The following is a 15,087-nucleotide window of genomic DNA, read 5'->3' as shown; positions in this document are numbered from 1 at the left end:
TCTCTTTCTACAAGGTTGTTTTTAATGATAAACTATCTAATTAAGAAATGATACTTAAATTATTTTTATTTTTAATAACTAACTACTCATGGATTGCAATGTGGACTTTTTATCTAAGTACACAATACTACCCAAACTGATGAAGAAGAAGGTGAAGAAGGAGAAGGTGAAGAAGAAGGACCAGCATCCACCCTAAAACTTCTATTTGGTTATATATATAGTAATATATATTACTATATGTATAACAAAATAGAAGTTTTATATAGTAATATATATATAAATATTACTATTTTTATATATAGTAATATATAGAATTAGAATATAGTAATATATATATTACTATATTCCAAAATCTTAAACTCTAAGTTTTTTTACCCCGTAATATTACACACATTTATTTAAACTCCACATCTATAATCTTAGTTCCATCATTCCATTTTGGAAGTCTTTTCCATGGCCTCAGGTCAAATGTACAGGAAGGGGTCAGTGCCTGTCAGCACAGAAAATCTAAAATTCTGAAGGTGAAGAAGGACTAGTTTCCCCTCTAAAACTTCTATTTTGTAGTATATGATAACAAATACATAATACATGTAGTAATATATATATATATTACTATAGTCTAAAACCTTAAACTCTAAGTTTTTTACCCTGTGATATTACACATTTCTATTCAAACTCCACATCTATAATCTTAGGTCCATCATTCAATTTTGGAAGCCTTCTCCAGGTCAAATGTACAGGAAAGGGGTCAGTGCCTGTCAGCACAGAAAGTCCAAAATTCTGATTCTAAAGAGTTACACAGTGCTTTTCTCACATTCTCTTTGAGAGAGGACACATTTGACTTTCAAACAGCAATTAGAAGTAATTTAGACATAATATCTTTAATATTTAAGTCCTGAAGTCACACTTTGCTAACTCTCCCTGCCCTTACCTGCTCAGGTCTTCCAACAATTCTACAGTCTAATGTTCATGTAGGCTGAGAAGATTCATAGAAGAATCAATCCAGAACACAACACACTGCCTGATATTTGTGATCAGCTGCACTTTTCAGTGGACACCAGGGTTCCACCAGCTCTGGGCAGCAAGGAGTTAAAGCCATGAGGCTGCTCCCAGCCCAGGTGCCTGGTTCCTGCAGGGACACACACACACACACACACACACACACAGGGCTTGTGTAACTCTGCACGTGGGCCCTGAGCTGGCTCCTGTGGGGCTCCCACGTGTTGTGTGTTACTCACAGGGAGTGCCCGAGTGCACAGCTGGGACATTCTGCTGCTCAGGGCCCTGGGCTGTGCTGCTGAGGGGATGTGCTGAGCCCTGGCTGCTCGTCCTGTTCCCTGGAACTCCTCTGATCCATCCCCAGTCTGTCCCCAAAGGGTGAGCAGGGAGATCTCCCCGCTGTTCCCACAGCACCTGGCTCTGTGAGCTCTGCTGGGAGGAAAACAGACAGTAAAATAGAAATCAGTGGCTCAGGAATGTGCCTCAGTTTGTGGTTTTTTATCTCAATAAAAGTGGCCACCATAAATGCAGTGAAGCACCTCAAGGGGGATGCTGTATCCTGGAATCTCCCTGAGGGTTCTGGTGTCCTGGGATGGACATTCTCAGAAGGTCTAGTAGCTCCAGATCATCATCAACTTCTTTAATTAATTAATTAATCCATCATCAGCTTGTTTAATTTCCCTGCCATCCCAGCTGGCTATTTGTAAAACAATGATTGCTACAGCACTCACTTCTCACTCAGCAAGAACCTGAATTCTCCTTAAAATCCCCAGAATTCCCATTTAGTTAAAACACAGGATTTGTGCCTCACTTTCTGGCTTTTTACCTCAATAAAAGTGGTAAATGCAGTAAATGCAGTGAAGCACCTCAGGTGGGATGCTGTATCCTGGAATCCCCCCAAGTGCTCTGATGTCCTGAGATGGACATTCCCAGGTCTGGTAGCTCATCAACTTCTTTAATTAATTAATCTATCATCAGCTTGTTCAATTTCTCTGCCATCCCAGCTGCCTATTTGTAAAACGATGAAAGCCACAGCACTCACTTGCCATTCAGCAAGAACCTGAATTCTCCTTAAAATCCCCAGAATTCCCATTTAGTTAATTTCCATTTAGTGGTTCTGCAATGGCCAGGTTTTAATGCTCTGTGATGTTTGGGGCTTCAGCTGCTGGCTGTGTTTTAAGATAACCATTTTCTGCCCTGGAGTGTGACACAGATTTGTTGATGGTGCTGACACAAGGTGCACAGGGTTCCCCTGAGGAAAGGAGATGTGGAAGTGCAGTGTGGCTCCTCCAGGGCAGGAGCAGAAGTCCTTGAGCAAGGTTATTTCCCACCTCAGCACCAGCCATCTCTGGAGGAAGCCCTGAGAGCCCTGTCTATAGATCTGACACTGGTTTTTGAGAATTTTACACTTTCTGTGCTGACAGGCACTGACCCCTTCCTGCACGTTTGACCCGAGGCCGTGGAGAAAACATCCAAAATGGAATGATGGAACTAAGATTAAATGTGGAGTTTAAATAGAAATGTTTAATATCACATTTGGGGCTCTCAAAGAGGGTCAAGAGGCAAAACTAATAGGAGGGAGAGGTCCAGGAAGGAAACCACCAGCTGAGGATTGTGGAAGAGTTAATATTTATCTGAAACTCCTTCTGCTGTCCCAGGAGGGTGAGGAGTGCCCAGTCCTGCCTCTCCTCTCGCTCTGCCCTGCCAGCTGCTGTTAATTGTTCAGCTCAGGAGTGTTAAAGAGTGAGCAGGGAGGGACTTCTGCAGCTGGAGGCTTCCAGGCAGAGAGGTTGAGAGCCAGCACAGAGGAGGGGGACTGTCCTTAAAGATAAATCCCTTAAAGTTAAATCCCTCCAGGGGAAACTCTGTGGGCATCATCTCAGGGGCTGTGTGGGGCTGGGGCAGGAGGGGCCAGGTCCTGCTGCCACCCCAGCTCTGTGTGGTGATGAGGTTTGTGCCCTGGGTGTGCTCTCTGGCTCAGGAAAGCAGTAACTCAGGAGGATCTGAGTGATTTGTGTGCCCCTGTGTTGAGCAAATAGAGGTTTTCGTAAGAAAAATAGCCAGGGAGTGGCAAAATAGTGCTTGATAGGACATGTGGAGCAGCTGAGAGCTGGGAGAGGGGATGGAGTGAGGAGGCAAAGAAACACCTGGCAAAGAGCAGGGCAGCAGCACTGAGAGTGTGAGTGCCTCCCTTGGAAAGAAGAGCATCCCCTTGGTTCGGTTTTAAATTTTTCCCAAATGAAAAGGGCAGCTTTAGCCAATGTTTTCTTTCTTCCTCATCATCAAGGCTCATAAAAATGTAAAAAGAAAGGTTTTTAGAGCTAACAGTCCATGGAGGCTCAGATACTCTCATTGCTGGCTCAGTGCAGCCTGGGGGTAAAAGCACAGAGTGGATATAATGGAGTAACACTTGATTGAGTTGGAGCACTTGATTGGACCTGTATTTCCTCATGTGAAAATGCTTCACTAAACATAATTTGATTTAGGAATGCTGTGCTCTACCACACTGTCCTCCCTCTGTGTTCTCCTCCCAGATATCCAGCAAGCTGAGATAGCTGAGATAACCTGTAAAGAACCAGCTGGATCCCCATTTTCTGAGATAACCTGTAAGAGAACCAGCTGAATCCCCATTTTCTGAGATAACCTGTACGAGAACCAGCTGGATCCCCATTTTCTGAGATAACCTGTAAGAGAACCAGCTGAATCCCCATTTTCTGAGATAACCTGTAAAGAACCAGCTGGATCCTCATTTTCTGAGATAACCTGTACAAGAACCAGCTGAATCCCCATTTTCTGAGATAACCTGTAAGAGAACCAGCTGGATCCCCATTTTCTGAGATAACCTGTACAAGAACCAGCTGAATCCCCATTTTCTGAGATAACCTGTAAGAGAACCAGCTGGATCCCCATTTTCTGAGATAACCTGTAAGAGAACCAGCTGGATCCCCATTTTCTGAGATAACCTGTACAAGAACCAGCTGAATCCCCATTTCCCTGCCTCTCCAGGCCCTTTGGCTGCTCTGGCTGCTTCCTGCAGCTTTCCCAGTGCTGACCCTCTGATCCCTGACTGGGCTTGCAGCATTCATCCTCTCCAGTGCTAAAACCCTGGTGGTGTGGGAATGGATTTGTAGAGAGTTCTTAAAAAACACATTTTTCCTAATTACAAAACACTATAAATGTTTCTTAACCTATCAACTTTTTACTACACTATACTATAAATACCTTAAAAGTAATCACCTAAAACTACTCTTTGTAAATCTCACTACATCTTTCATAATTCTATTTCTCTAAAATATCTAATCTTATTTATAAAACTATCCTTTAAAACTCTTTTCTAACTCAATTTCTCTCTCAACAATATCTATCCTCTTTTATGACATTTCTAAATCAACATTTGTTATCTCAAAATTTACATACAGATGTATTAGTAAATTACATACAGTAATTATATACAGGAAATTATATATATAATTTATATATAAAATTATATATAAATTTTATTTATTTATATATATAGGTTATATTAAAAGGTTAATAGATATAACCCTTTATATTAAATAATAAAATAAATATCAAATAAATAATAAATATTAAAAGGTTCTATATATAACCTTTCATTAAACTTTTAAAAGTCTCTACAAATCCATTTCCCACAGGTGGAAGTGGTCAGCTGTGATTGAGGGACTGCATGAAAGGCAAGAAAGAAAACAGCTCAAATTAAATGCACCAGGAACATAATCCCAGCATAAACCTGGAGAGGCAGACAAGGAGCAGCAAATCAGATCTACCTGAGCTGCTGCAGGTGTCTGTGCCCCTGCTGGGGCTGGTGACAGTGACAATTGTCCTGCAGCCCCTCCTGGCTGCCCTGGGCTCTGTGCCATGGCCACAGTCCCTGCTCATCTCCGTGTGCTGGCCTGGCAGAGCTGTGTGACAGAGAGAGCTCCAGCTGAGCCTGGCACAGGCCTTGCTCAACTTTCTTTTTTTGTGATTTCCTTCCTTGCTTTCTGTGCACCTGGCAGTGCTTCCTGCAGGCTGCCACGTCCAAAGCTGGGAGGGAAAACGTGTGCAGCCCGTGGCAGCCCCAGAGCAGGGCTCTGCCCCAGGAGTGTCTCAGCACTGTTTGCACATGGAAATTGGGCTTGTTTTTACACCAGGCAGCAGTGGTTTCCCTAAAGTTTCTCCTGCATCCTCCCTCTCCTTGTGGCTTTTCCAAAATTAGCCCCAGGGGTGTTTGAACCCCAAGAAGGCAGAGCTGGACAGGGCAGAGAGTTCTCTGTGCTCTTCCTAAAATCTGGGTGTGCTTGACTTCCCCTCAGCCTTTAGCAGCTGTGGGAGACTGTAATTGACAATTTTTGTAGAACAAAACCCACTGCTGCAGTACTGCTGGAAAACGGAATGTGTATTTGCTTTCCCTGTGTACACTTGTACAGTGCACAGACCACTGAACACCCATTTCAACAGACATTTGAGAAGCTTCTCAAAAACTAAGAAAAATGGGGAATTCACAGCCCTGGAAACACACCTCGGAGGGGAACAAAACCCCATGTTGACATCACCAGCATGGGGTACCCCTCTCTCAATCACAGGCACCCCATTATTTACCTTTTAGTGCTTTGTGATCACTGCACCTTTAAAGTGAATCCATTAAAATTTGCATGAGTACTCCGGGTCTGAATGACAGCAGCTACCTGGAGGTTTTGTGCATTTCAAGTTCAATTGCATTAAGCACAGTTTGGGTTCACTTCCCTGAGTGCCTCCTGGTGATCCACCCTGCAAATAAAGGTGCTTTTATCCTTCCCAGCCACCTGGGTCTTGATGGGTTAAAGTCTGGAGGTTAAAATGAGCACTGCCCCCATCCTTTCTTCCTTTCCATTCACCTCCTTCCTCTCTCCATCCTTCCCCAGGGTTTTTCCCTTCCTCCCCAGCCTCAGCCATGGGGCTGCTTGGTGCAGGCAGGGCAGTGGGGTTTGTGCTGCAGCTCCCCTGTGTCCTTGCTTTGTGTTCTGCACCTTTGAGATGTGATGCAGGAAATGTTCTATGAGCCTGTCAGTGGGAAAACGTTGCTCATTGTCCCCTCCAGTGCCTTGGGCTCTGGCAGCAGCCACATGCAGAGCTCTGCTAGCAAATGAGCAGGATTTGGGGAGGAATCTGAATTCTCTGCTGGAGGAGAGAGAGACATTGGAGAGAACCTTCCAGAAGGACTGAGCTGCCTTGGGGCTGCCTCCCATCCCCATCCCTGGGATGTGCAGGGCTTGGAGCTGGGCTGACCCCACAGCTGGGTGCTGGCTGTGTTCCTCCCTCTGGTTTGGGGATGCTGAAACTGCAGCTGCTGCTGAACAGGACAAATCCTCAGTGATGGAATGTCCTGACTGTCCTTACTTTGGGCAGAAAGGCCAGGCTGCCCAAAGGTTTCAGCAGGTTCTGTAGTGCCTGGAGTGTTTTCTTGGAAGTTTATTCATCCAGCTGGGCAATAAATAACCTGTCCTTCTGCCCATGGCATGACAGCAGTGCCAGGCTGTGTCACAGCTGTCACGCTTGGGTGTTTCTGTGGGAACTCGTGAGCTTTTTGGGGCAAAACCTGTCACTTGGACCATGCTGATCACACAAGGGTCCTGTCAGCACACCTGGCCTGTGGAACAGCTGTGCCTTCCCTCCCAGCATTGCCCCAGCATGGGGGTTGAGTGATTTCTTTGCCAGCTCTGGGGATGGAGGCTGTGCCCTTGCACAGCTGGGTGATCAAGCTGCACCAAGGGAAATACAGCTTGGATATGAGGAAAAAGCTTTTTACAGAAAGGGTGATAAAGTTCTGGAATGGCTGCCTGGGGAGGTGGTGGAGTCACCATCCCTGGGTGTGTTTAACAAAGCCTGGATGTGGCACTGGGTGCCAGGGTTGAGTTGAGGTGCTGGGGCTGGGTTGGACTCGATGGTCTTTGAGATCTCTTCCAAGCTGGTCATTCTGTAATTATCAACAGGAATCAGTGTGGGATGGCTCGGGAGGGTTGTTCAGGGTGTTTGGGCAGAGGGCAGCCCCTGCTGGAGGTGCTTACACCTGAGCCAAGGGGAAATTTCCGTGTGGGTCAGCCCATCTCTGCATCCCCTCATCCCTCCATCCCTGCGGGCACAGCAACAGCAGGTACCAGGCTCTGCAGGGCTGCTCTGCTCCCATGCTCGGGCATCTCCAGCAGCCAAACCTGCTCTCAAACCTCCAGGGAGAGCTCTGAGAGCTCCTGCCCGGGTCAGAGACTTCCACTATCACTTCTGGCAGGCTTGGAAACCTCCATGTGGGCCAGCCCATCTCTGCATCCCTCCATCCCTCTGGGCACAGGAGCAGCGGGCACCGGGCTGCTCTGCTCCCCTGCCTGGGCATCTCCAGCAGCCAAACCCGCTCTCAAACCTCCGGGGAGAGATCTGAGAGCTCCTGCCCGGGCCAGGCACTTCCACTATGGCTTCTGGCAGGCTGGGAAATCCTGCTACTCGCTGCCAGGCCATGGGGAGGAGGCAGAAGCGCTGCCAGGGCAGCCCCCGAGGGGTTGCACAGGGAATGCCAGAGCCGGGTCCTGCCTGGTAGCAGCAGCAGCAGCAGCCCCGTGATGCTGAGCTTGGAATGAAGTCAGCCCTCATCAGCCGAATAGTTTATGCATGAATCGAAACTTCAGACCTGGCAAAAAAAAAAAAAAAAAAAAGAAAAAGGGGGGGAGCGTGCGGGATCTGCGCGCTTTTAAAACGCTGGAGCCAAGGAAGGAGGAGGGGATAGAGGAAATAGCAGGAAAATAAGGCTGGGGAAGTGGGGAGAGATTTGAGAAGCTGGATGAGCTGTTGGCTGTGTTGTTGTGAGGAGCCAAGTTCCTTAAGCATCTCCTGGTGGATATTAAGAGGGAGCTGCGGCGGCTGGAGCGTTCCCCCGGACACTCGCACGCTGTAGCTTTAAGACTGTTTTACAGAGGACTCGGGATTTCCAGTTTTCCTGCGCCTGCTGGAGTATTCCAGGGAGCTACAGGATTTTTCGGGTCATGTACCCCCTTTTCCTTTCTTCTTCCTCCTTTCTCTTTCTCCCTTACTCTTCTGTTTCATTTCAAAGAGACAAAGCTACTTCAGTCTGGAGCACAAACATATGATCAGCACATGGAAATGTGGTAATTTGGATGCATTCATGATTGCAACAGATTGAAGAAATTAGACCAGACAAAGAGCTTTTTTTGGAAGAGGAGGAGGAGGAGGCAAGGCAAGGAGGGAGGGAGAGTGGGGGAAAGAAGGGGACGCCACCGAAAAAAGGGACGGCCGTGACACGCGGATGCTAAATATATCCAGTAGTAATGGAGAGGGACCGGATTTCAGGTAGGCTATTGATCTTTTACTATGTTATATTCTGCCCCTGCCCTCCTACCTTTCCAGCAGCTTCTGTACTTTCAGAAGAGCAGCCCAGCTCCGGGTGGGTTTCAGCCGATTCCTTTATTTATTTCCTTTCTTTTTTTTTTTTTTCCCCTTCAATGTTTCCCTTCTGCATTTTTTCTTTTTTTTTTTTCCTTTTTTTTTTCCCCATCCTCCTGAACCCTGGAGACAGACGGTGATTCCAGCAGAAGCCAGGAGGGGGGCTAAGGGGGGAAAAGCAAAGAGGGGGAAGCAGAAATTGCTTTCTAGGTCTGGATTTCATTTGAGTGCCTCTCTCTCTCCCCCCCTGGGCTCCCATGTGCGCGGGGGGATGAATGCTGAGCCTGTGAGCTCAGAGCTCAGAGCCGGGCACGGGCAGGAAGGAAAATCACCGAGCTCTTGGCATGGAGACGCGCTTCTGCTCTGAAGGTTGGCTCCTGGCTGCGTGGCTGTGTGTCTGTCTGTCTGTCTGTGTGTCTGTGGCGGAGATTTTGCTGCTTGCCAAAGTATCCCCCCGGCGTTTTTGCCCTCCCAGTCCTGCCTGGCTGGGCAGGGGCTGCCGGCGTGTTCCAGGGCTGCTCCTTGCTTATTCCAGGACTGTTCCCTGCCTTTTTTAAGAGCTGCTCCCTGAGTGTTCCAGGGCTGCTCCCTGCTTCTCCCAGGCTTGCTCCCTGATTATTCCAGAGCTACTCCCTGCTTCTTCCAGGACTTCTCCCTGCTTGTTCCATAGCTGCTCTCTGCTTCTTCCAGAGTTGCTCCCCAATTATTCCAGGGTTGCTCCCTGCTCATTCCAGAGCTGTTCCCTGCTTATTCCAGGATTGTTCCCTGCTCCTTCCAGGGCTGCTCCCTGCTTATTCCAGAGCTGCTACATGCTTGTTCCAGGACTGTTCCCTCTTTCTCCCAGGGCTGCTCCCTGTTTTTTCCAGAGCTGCTCCATGCTTATTCCAGGGTTGCTCCCTGCTTCTTCCAGACCTGCTCCCTGAATATTTCAGGGCCTTTTCCAGGGCTGCTCCCTGCTTATTCCAGAGCTACTCCCTGAGTGTTCCAGAGCTGCTCCCTGCTTATTCCATTGCTGCTCCCTGTTTCTGGCAGAGCTGCTCCCTGCTTCTTCTGTGCACCTCCAGGCTGCTCCCTGCTTCTTCCAGACCTGCTCCCTGAATGTTCCAGGGCCTTTTCCAGGGCTGCTCCCTGCTTCTTCCAGACCTGCTCCCTGCTCTCTGCTGGGCTTCACCTTGCTGGTTGCGCTTGGGGGCAGAGGCAGAGCAATGAATAACATGAATAACTCCATTTAATTCCCCGCTTTCCCCACATTTCCCGCCCCGTGGTGCATGTCTGAGCGCCTCCAAGAGCTGCTCCCAGCTCCAGGCAGCTGCTGGAGGTGGTGGCATTGCTGCCCTGAGGTGCCCAGGGTGGCTGTGGCTGCTGGTTCCTGGTGCCAGGACAGGGCACAGGCTGCCTGGTGTCCCCCTGTGAGCAGGGTGAGCAAGGCAGCTGAGGGAGGGGTGGCAGTGCCCAGGCTGGCAGATCTGGGGTGTCCCTCCTCCGTGCCACCCCAGGGCACAAGGGACTCTCATCCTGGGTGTGCCCTGCTGGGAGGGAAACCACAGTGGCCAGAGGAAGCTCTGGAGCCAGGCTGTGGCCAGGGAAGGCTGTTCCCATGGGTGGCCCCTTGCAGGGATGTGCTGAGAGCCCCTGGGTGAGGATTTACCTGCAGGAGCATCCTGCACTCAGAGCGCTGCTGGCACCTCCTCATCCTTCTGTCCCTCTCTGCTGCTTGTGCTTTCTGCTCTGAGCCACTTCAAAGCATTCCTGAGAGCTGCGTGAGCTTCAGCAGCTTTGGGCTGGGAGCCTGTGCCACTGGGCAGGGACAGGATAGGGTGACAGGAGTGTGATCCCATCCCTGCTGCAGTGCTGGGGCCAATTCCTCCTCACAGAGGTGCTGGGCAGCACTGGGGAGAAATGGGATTCCCTGGTGGTGTGATCCAGGGTCTTTTGTTTGGAAGGAGCACCAAAATGGGGATCTCTGAGCCCTCAGGTTGTTGGTTGTGCAAGGGGCACAGAGCCCTGGTGGCTGGGCTGGCTGCCACTGCTCCCAGGGCATCTTTGTGCAAAGGTGCAGGAGCTCTTGCAAATGCCCTGCAGCAATATTTGCAAAAAAAAAAAAACAAAAAAAAACAAACTATGTCCAAGTGTATCTGGAACTGGTTTTCCACTGGTTTTCCACTGGTTTTCCCTGCTGTGAGCAGGGATGGCACGTGGCTGGGCCTGGTGGCCTGGGCCAGGTGTACATAAATGTGGTGTGTGCCCTCCTTCAGCTGAGGAGGCTGCCAGGATGATGAACAGAACTGCTCTGCCCTCACTCAGCAGCTGTGTGGGACCTTGGAAAGGTGCAGAGCATCCTGGTGGTGTTTATGATCCGTGACTTTGGCATGAACTGTGGGATGGGGAAATGGATGGCCTGAAGGTCTGGTCTGTGATCTGCTCACAGGGCCCTGCTTGAAGGAGTCAGCACAGGCAGGCAGAGCTGCTCAGCTGCAGGGGAGGACAAACCTTCCAATTGTGTGGCAAAACTGTTCTGGAAGAGATTCTGGGCACAGAAGTGGCAAATAATGGTTGGAGTGGATGATTTTAGGTGTCTTTTCCAACCTAGGTGGGATATCACCAGGCTGTGATGCTGACTCTCAGATCCATGGCCCAGAGTGGGTGCTCAGGCCGAGCCCAGCTCTGCCTGCTCCTGCTGGGGTGCTCTGGGGGTGCCAGGGGCTCTGGCCCTGCTGCAGGAGGGGAGCAGAGCTCAGTCCCAGCCTGCAGGGAGGCTGGGCCCTGCCTGTGATGGTTTGGATTAAAACAGATCCCTGCCACGCTGGGGGCCCTGTCCCAGTCACTGCCCTGGCCCTGAACATGCTTTCAATTAGTGCTGTGGGTGGGGAGAGCTGATCCTGAGCCCAGCGTGGGGCTGCAGGGTGGCATGAGGGCACTCCAGGGCAGGTGGGATCTGCACCTAAACTCTTCTTTGGGGTCTGCTTTCCCACAGCTGCTGGGCTGGGCTTGTCCCTTGGGCTGTCCTGTGCCCAGGGACAGCCATGTCCCATCCCAGGGGATGGCAAACACCTTCAGGGGGGTGTGAGGTGATGCTGCAGGGCTGTGCCAGCTTCAGTGCCACCCCAGGGGCTGTCTGCTCTGTGACAAAGTGCCAGCCTGCTCTGTGACAATGTGCCAGCCTCACTCAGGTGACACCTGTGGCTGCTGGCAGACGGAACACAATCTCACAGAACCTGTTTGTGTCTCCTAATCCAGTTAACTCATTTCTCACACATTTCTGAGAGCTATGAGAGCATGAACAGCACCAGCTCTGGGTGGGATTGTTTCTGGTTTGGGGCTGGGAGCTCTGGGCTCTGTCCCTCAGTGCCAGGCTGCGCTGGTGGCAGTGGCCTGGAGATGGCTCTCCTGTCTTTCCCTAGCGGCCTTTTTCCCCTTTGGCTGCCTCGGATCTCTCTACAAAGCTTTAATTGTCAATGCCGCGGGGCTTTTTGCCTTTTCTTAAAAGAAAAGGAAAGGCCTGCATGTCCCTGAGCAGAGAGGGTTTGGTTGCTGCTGTGTGAGGATGGGTGAAGCAGTGATGTGTGATCTCCCTGTGAAATTATTCATATTAAAATTGCACTGGGAAAGCTCATTTGAAGAGTTAACAGGTGATGATGGATATGTGATCTGAATATGTGACTTCAGTGAGTGGCATGTGTTGGGCAGAGCCAGGCATGGGGGCTGGAGTGGCATAGAAAGTAAAGGAAGAGTTAATTAACCCATTGGTGATCACTCTGAACCTTTCAGTTACATCCACTGCAGGTATGTTTATTATGTGCAATATTATTATTATTATGTGCATTATTATTACTATTATATTATATTATATTATATTATATTATATTATATTATATTATATTATATTATATTATATTATATTATATTATATTATATTATATTATCCATCATCCTGAGCAGCAGGGACACAGCCCCTGATTGCAGGCTGTGGTTTGCAGGGCCTGGGTGGTCACAACAAAACATCTTTGATATTCTCAGAGCTGCCTGGGAAGCACCACATGCCTGAACTGAGAAAGAGGAAAGGAAAGCAGGGTGCTGTTTGTGATTCCTGGAGATGTGAGGGATGTACTTGTTCCTTCATTTTTTTGGATAAAAGTTAATATTCTAAAGGTGTGTGTGAGAGCAGAGGGGTTGAGGTTGCTTCTGATGGCTTCAGCTATTTTTTCTGATTTTCTCAGGTTTCTCAGTGTCCCTAGGAAATGGCAGATAAAAGCCTGACCTGTCTCTGTTTAGTGCCTTCCCACAGCCTACACCTTATTACCAGACATTTTCCTTTCTCTTTTGAGAGCATGTGGGACCCCAGGCTGTGCATTTACACATGGTTCCACCTCCTGTGAGATCCCACTGCACTCACCCAGCCCTGGCACTCAGGGACACCTTCCTGGGTGTGTTTAACCCTCAGTTTGCTGTCAGTGTGTCCCTTCCTGGTGCTGACCCCATCCCTTGCTGCAGTGCCCTGTAAAAACCACCTGTGCCTCACCCCACTCAGGGTGTTCTGTAGCACCTCGTTGGGGCTGGCCTGGAGGTCCTTGTTTCTAGACTGTGGCAGTACAGGGTCTCTCAGGGAAGGGTCTGGGGTTTTTGGGGCTCTGGAGCTGCCTCTGCAGGCTCCTTGCTGCTCCCAGCCCCTCTGGCTGCCTGGCCAGCAGATGCATTCCCCCACTTGTCTGAGGCACGTCAAGGTATGAAGCATGATCCATTTCCTGATGTCTGCTCTTAAATCTGCTGGAAATTCTGCTCATCTCCATTAAATATGGTCCCACTGTGGGGCACAACTCATCCCTGGCCTGACAGCTCAGGTAACGCTGCTCGACACCGCTCTACTCAGCTTGGCCTGGAGCTCCTCTGCAGATTTTTATCTTTGCGGGATGATTGGAGCCTCCCAGCAAGGCGATTCCCATGCTGCTGGGGTGAGGGAGGACATTTCTCATGCGAGTCAGGGCTCTTCCAAGGTCCAGCATACCATAATGCTGAGTAGGAGCGAGTACGTAGCTAGGGAAGTATGTCTGGGTCAACACATGTCTTGTGTTGCCTTAATGATCTCAGAAGCACAATATCTGTGTCCTGTTGGCTTTTCCTTGCAGCTGGAACTCATGGACAGAGGGATTTGTTAGAGGGAAGTGCTGTGCTTGTCTCAGGGCTCTGTGGTATCCCCATGTTGAGAGCCTGAGAAAATGTAGGGAGAATTCCTTGCTCTGCCTCTGATGTTTTGTAAGCCTTCAGGAAAAGGGGTTTGTGCTGCCATTCCCCTTTATTTTGGGTGAGGATCTGCTGTTTGGGTCCCTGCTGAAGCTCCCTGGCAGTGAAGGGGTTGCAGAATTGCAGCTGGGAGCTGTTCTGGCACTGCAGTGAGGAGAATCCCTGACACAGGGCTGTGGGTGGGATCTGGGGCTGTTCCACCTGGGCTTGGTGGCTTTTCTGGACAGCTGATGGAGACAGCATCCTTTATGTGTGTGCCCAACCAATATCCATGCATCCTGACCCATTTTAAAGAAATTTCTTGAGCTTTATCTGTGTTTCTTCCCAGCAGTGTCTGTTTGCAAGGGCAGCTTCTCCCTTCCTAAGCACCAACACTGCTCAGTTTCCTCATGGCTGAGCAGGACATGGCTCTGTGGTTAAATTGATTTATCCTGATTAACCAGGTGCTGCTTCCCTGCCATGGGACACCTGTTAGCCCGAGCTGCAGGTGAAGTGAAATATCTCTGCAGTGTGAGGTTTAATTCAGTTGTGGGTTGCTGATGCCAAGAGTGTTGTTAGAGACTTATAAACAGCTCTGGATTGTGGCTTGAGGGAGGGGAGAATGGGCAGGGGTTTACAGGTGAATAAAATGCATTAGTTTTACAAGCAAATAATCACACAATAAATCTGAGAGTGTGGTTTTTTTCGTGGAATGACAGCCCAGGTTGGAAAGGATGCCAAAAGATCACCTGGCCCAGCCTTTTGTGGGAAAGGGAGCCTAAATGAGATTATCTAGCACAGGGCTCAATTACACCCAGAAAACCTCTAGCAGTGGAGACTCTACCATGTCTCTGGGGAGCTTGTTCCAGTGGCTGATTGTTCTCCCTGTAAAAAAATGCCTTTCTTGTACCAAAATGAAGATTCTCCCCCACCATGTGAAGTCAGTGCTGCATAAACAGATCTGCATTAATTTTTTTATTATATCAGTATCAGGTACATTATAAACTGAAGGAAATTCTGGTTTCCAGTGAAGCCAGTTTGGCAGGGGATCAGTGTGGGTGATGGATGCAGTGGGTGTTTTATGGGTGTTTTTTGAGGGGAAGCCTGCCCTGAGCTCTGCAGCATCTCCAGGTTGCAGCTTTGGCCATGATGTAACTCAAGGCTGTGGAAATAATGCAGGGTTTGCATTTCACTGCTGCCTGCTCGGCCTGGAAAATTAAACCATATTATCAACACAACCCAAGTTTGGTCTCTGGCACATTGGAGCACACAAATATTCATAATTTGGTGCTTCTGTTGCCTGATTTGTTTCAGAACCCTATTGGGTCCAGGCACAGAGGTGTGGGCACGCTCTGGTGTGGCTGCTAATGAAAGAATTGATCCAAATATTCTGAAATTACTCTTCCCAAAGCTGGGTTCTCCCTCCACAGCCTCCCAACCTGA

General features: G+C 49.1%; 1 protein-coding gene across 3 annotated transcripts in view; it reads left to right on the top strand.

The window, feature by feature from the left end:
- Positions 1-15,087, top strand: part of SEPTIN9 (septin 9) — a 150,771-nt gene that overhangs the window by 32,587 nt on the left and 103,097 nt on the right. Inside the window, exon 1 of one of the 3 annotated variants that reach the window (XM_064728373.1) lies at positions 7,750-8,334. The exons of 1 other annotated variant lie outside the window; for it this stretch is intronic. In XM_064728373.1, coding sequence (XP_064584443.1) covers positions 8,313-8,334 — 22 coding nt within the window. In that variant the 5' untranslated portion in view covers positions 7,750-8,312. Of the gene's footprint in view, positions 1-7,749; positions 8,335-8,652; positions 8,797-15,087 lie in introns of those variants that run through there. One more of the 3 variants, XM_064728372.1, reaches the window with a different exon arrangement.

The sequence above is a fragment of the Zonotrichia leucophrys genome, chromosome 18 (assembly GCF_028769735.1).
Source record: "Zonotrichia leucophrys gambelii isolate GWCS_2022_RI chromosome 18, RI_Zleu_2.0, whole genome shotgun sequence".
NCBI classification, from domain to species: domain Eukaryota; kingdom Metazoa; phylum Chordata; class Aves; order Passeriformes; family Passerellidae; genus Zonotrichia; species Zonotrichia leucophrys.
The sequence above is the reverse complement of the archived record's forward strand: the minus strand, read 5'-3'. Positions and strand labels throughout refer to the sequence as shown.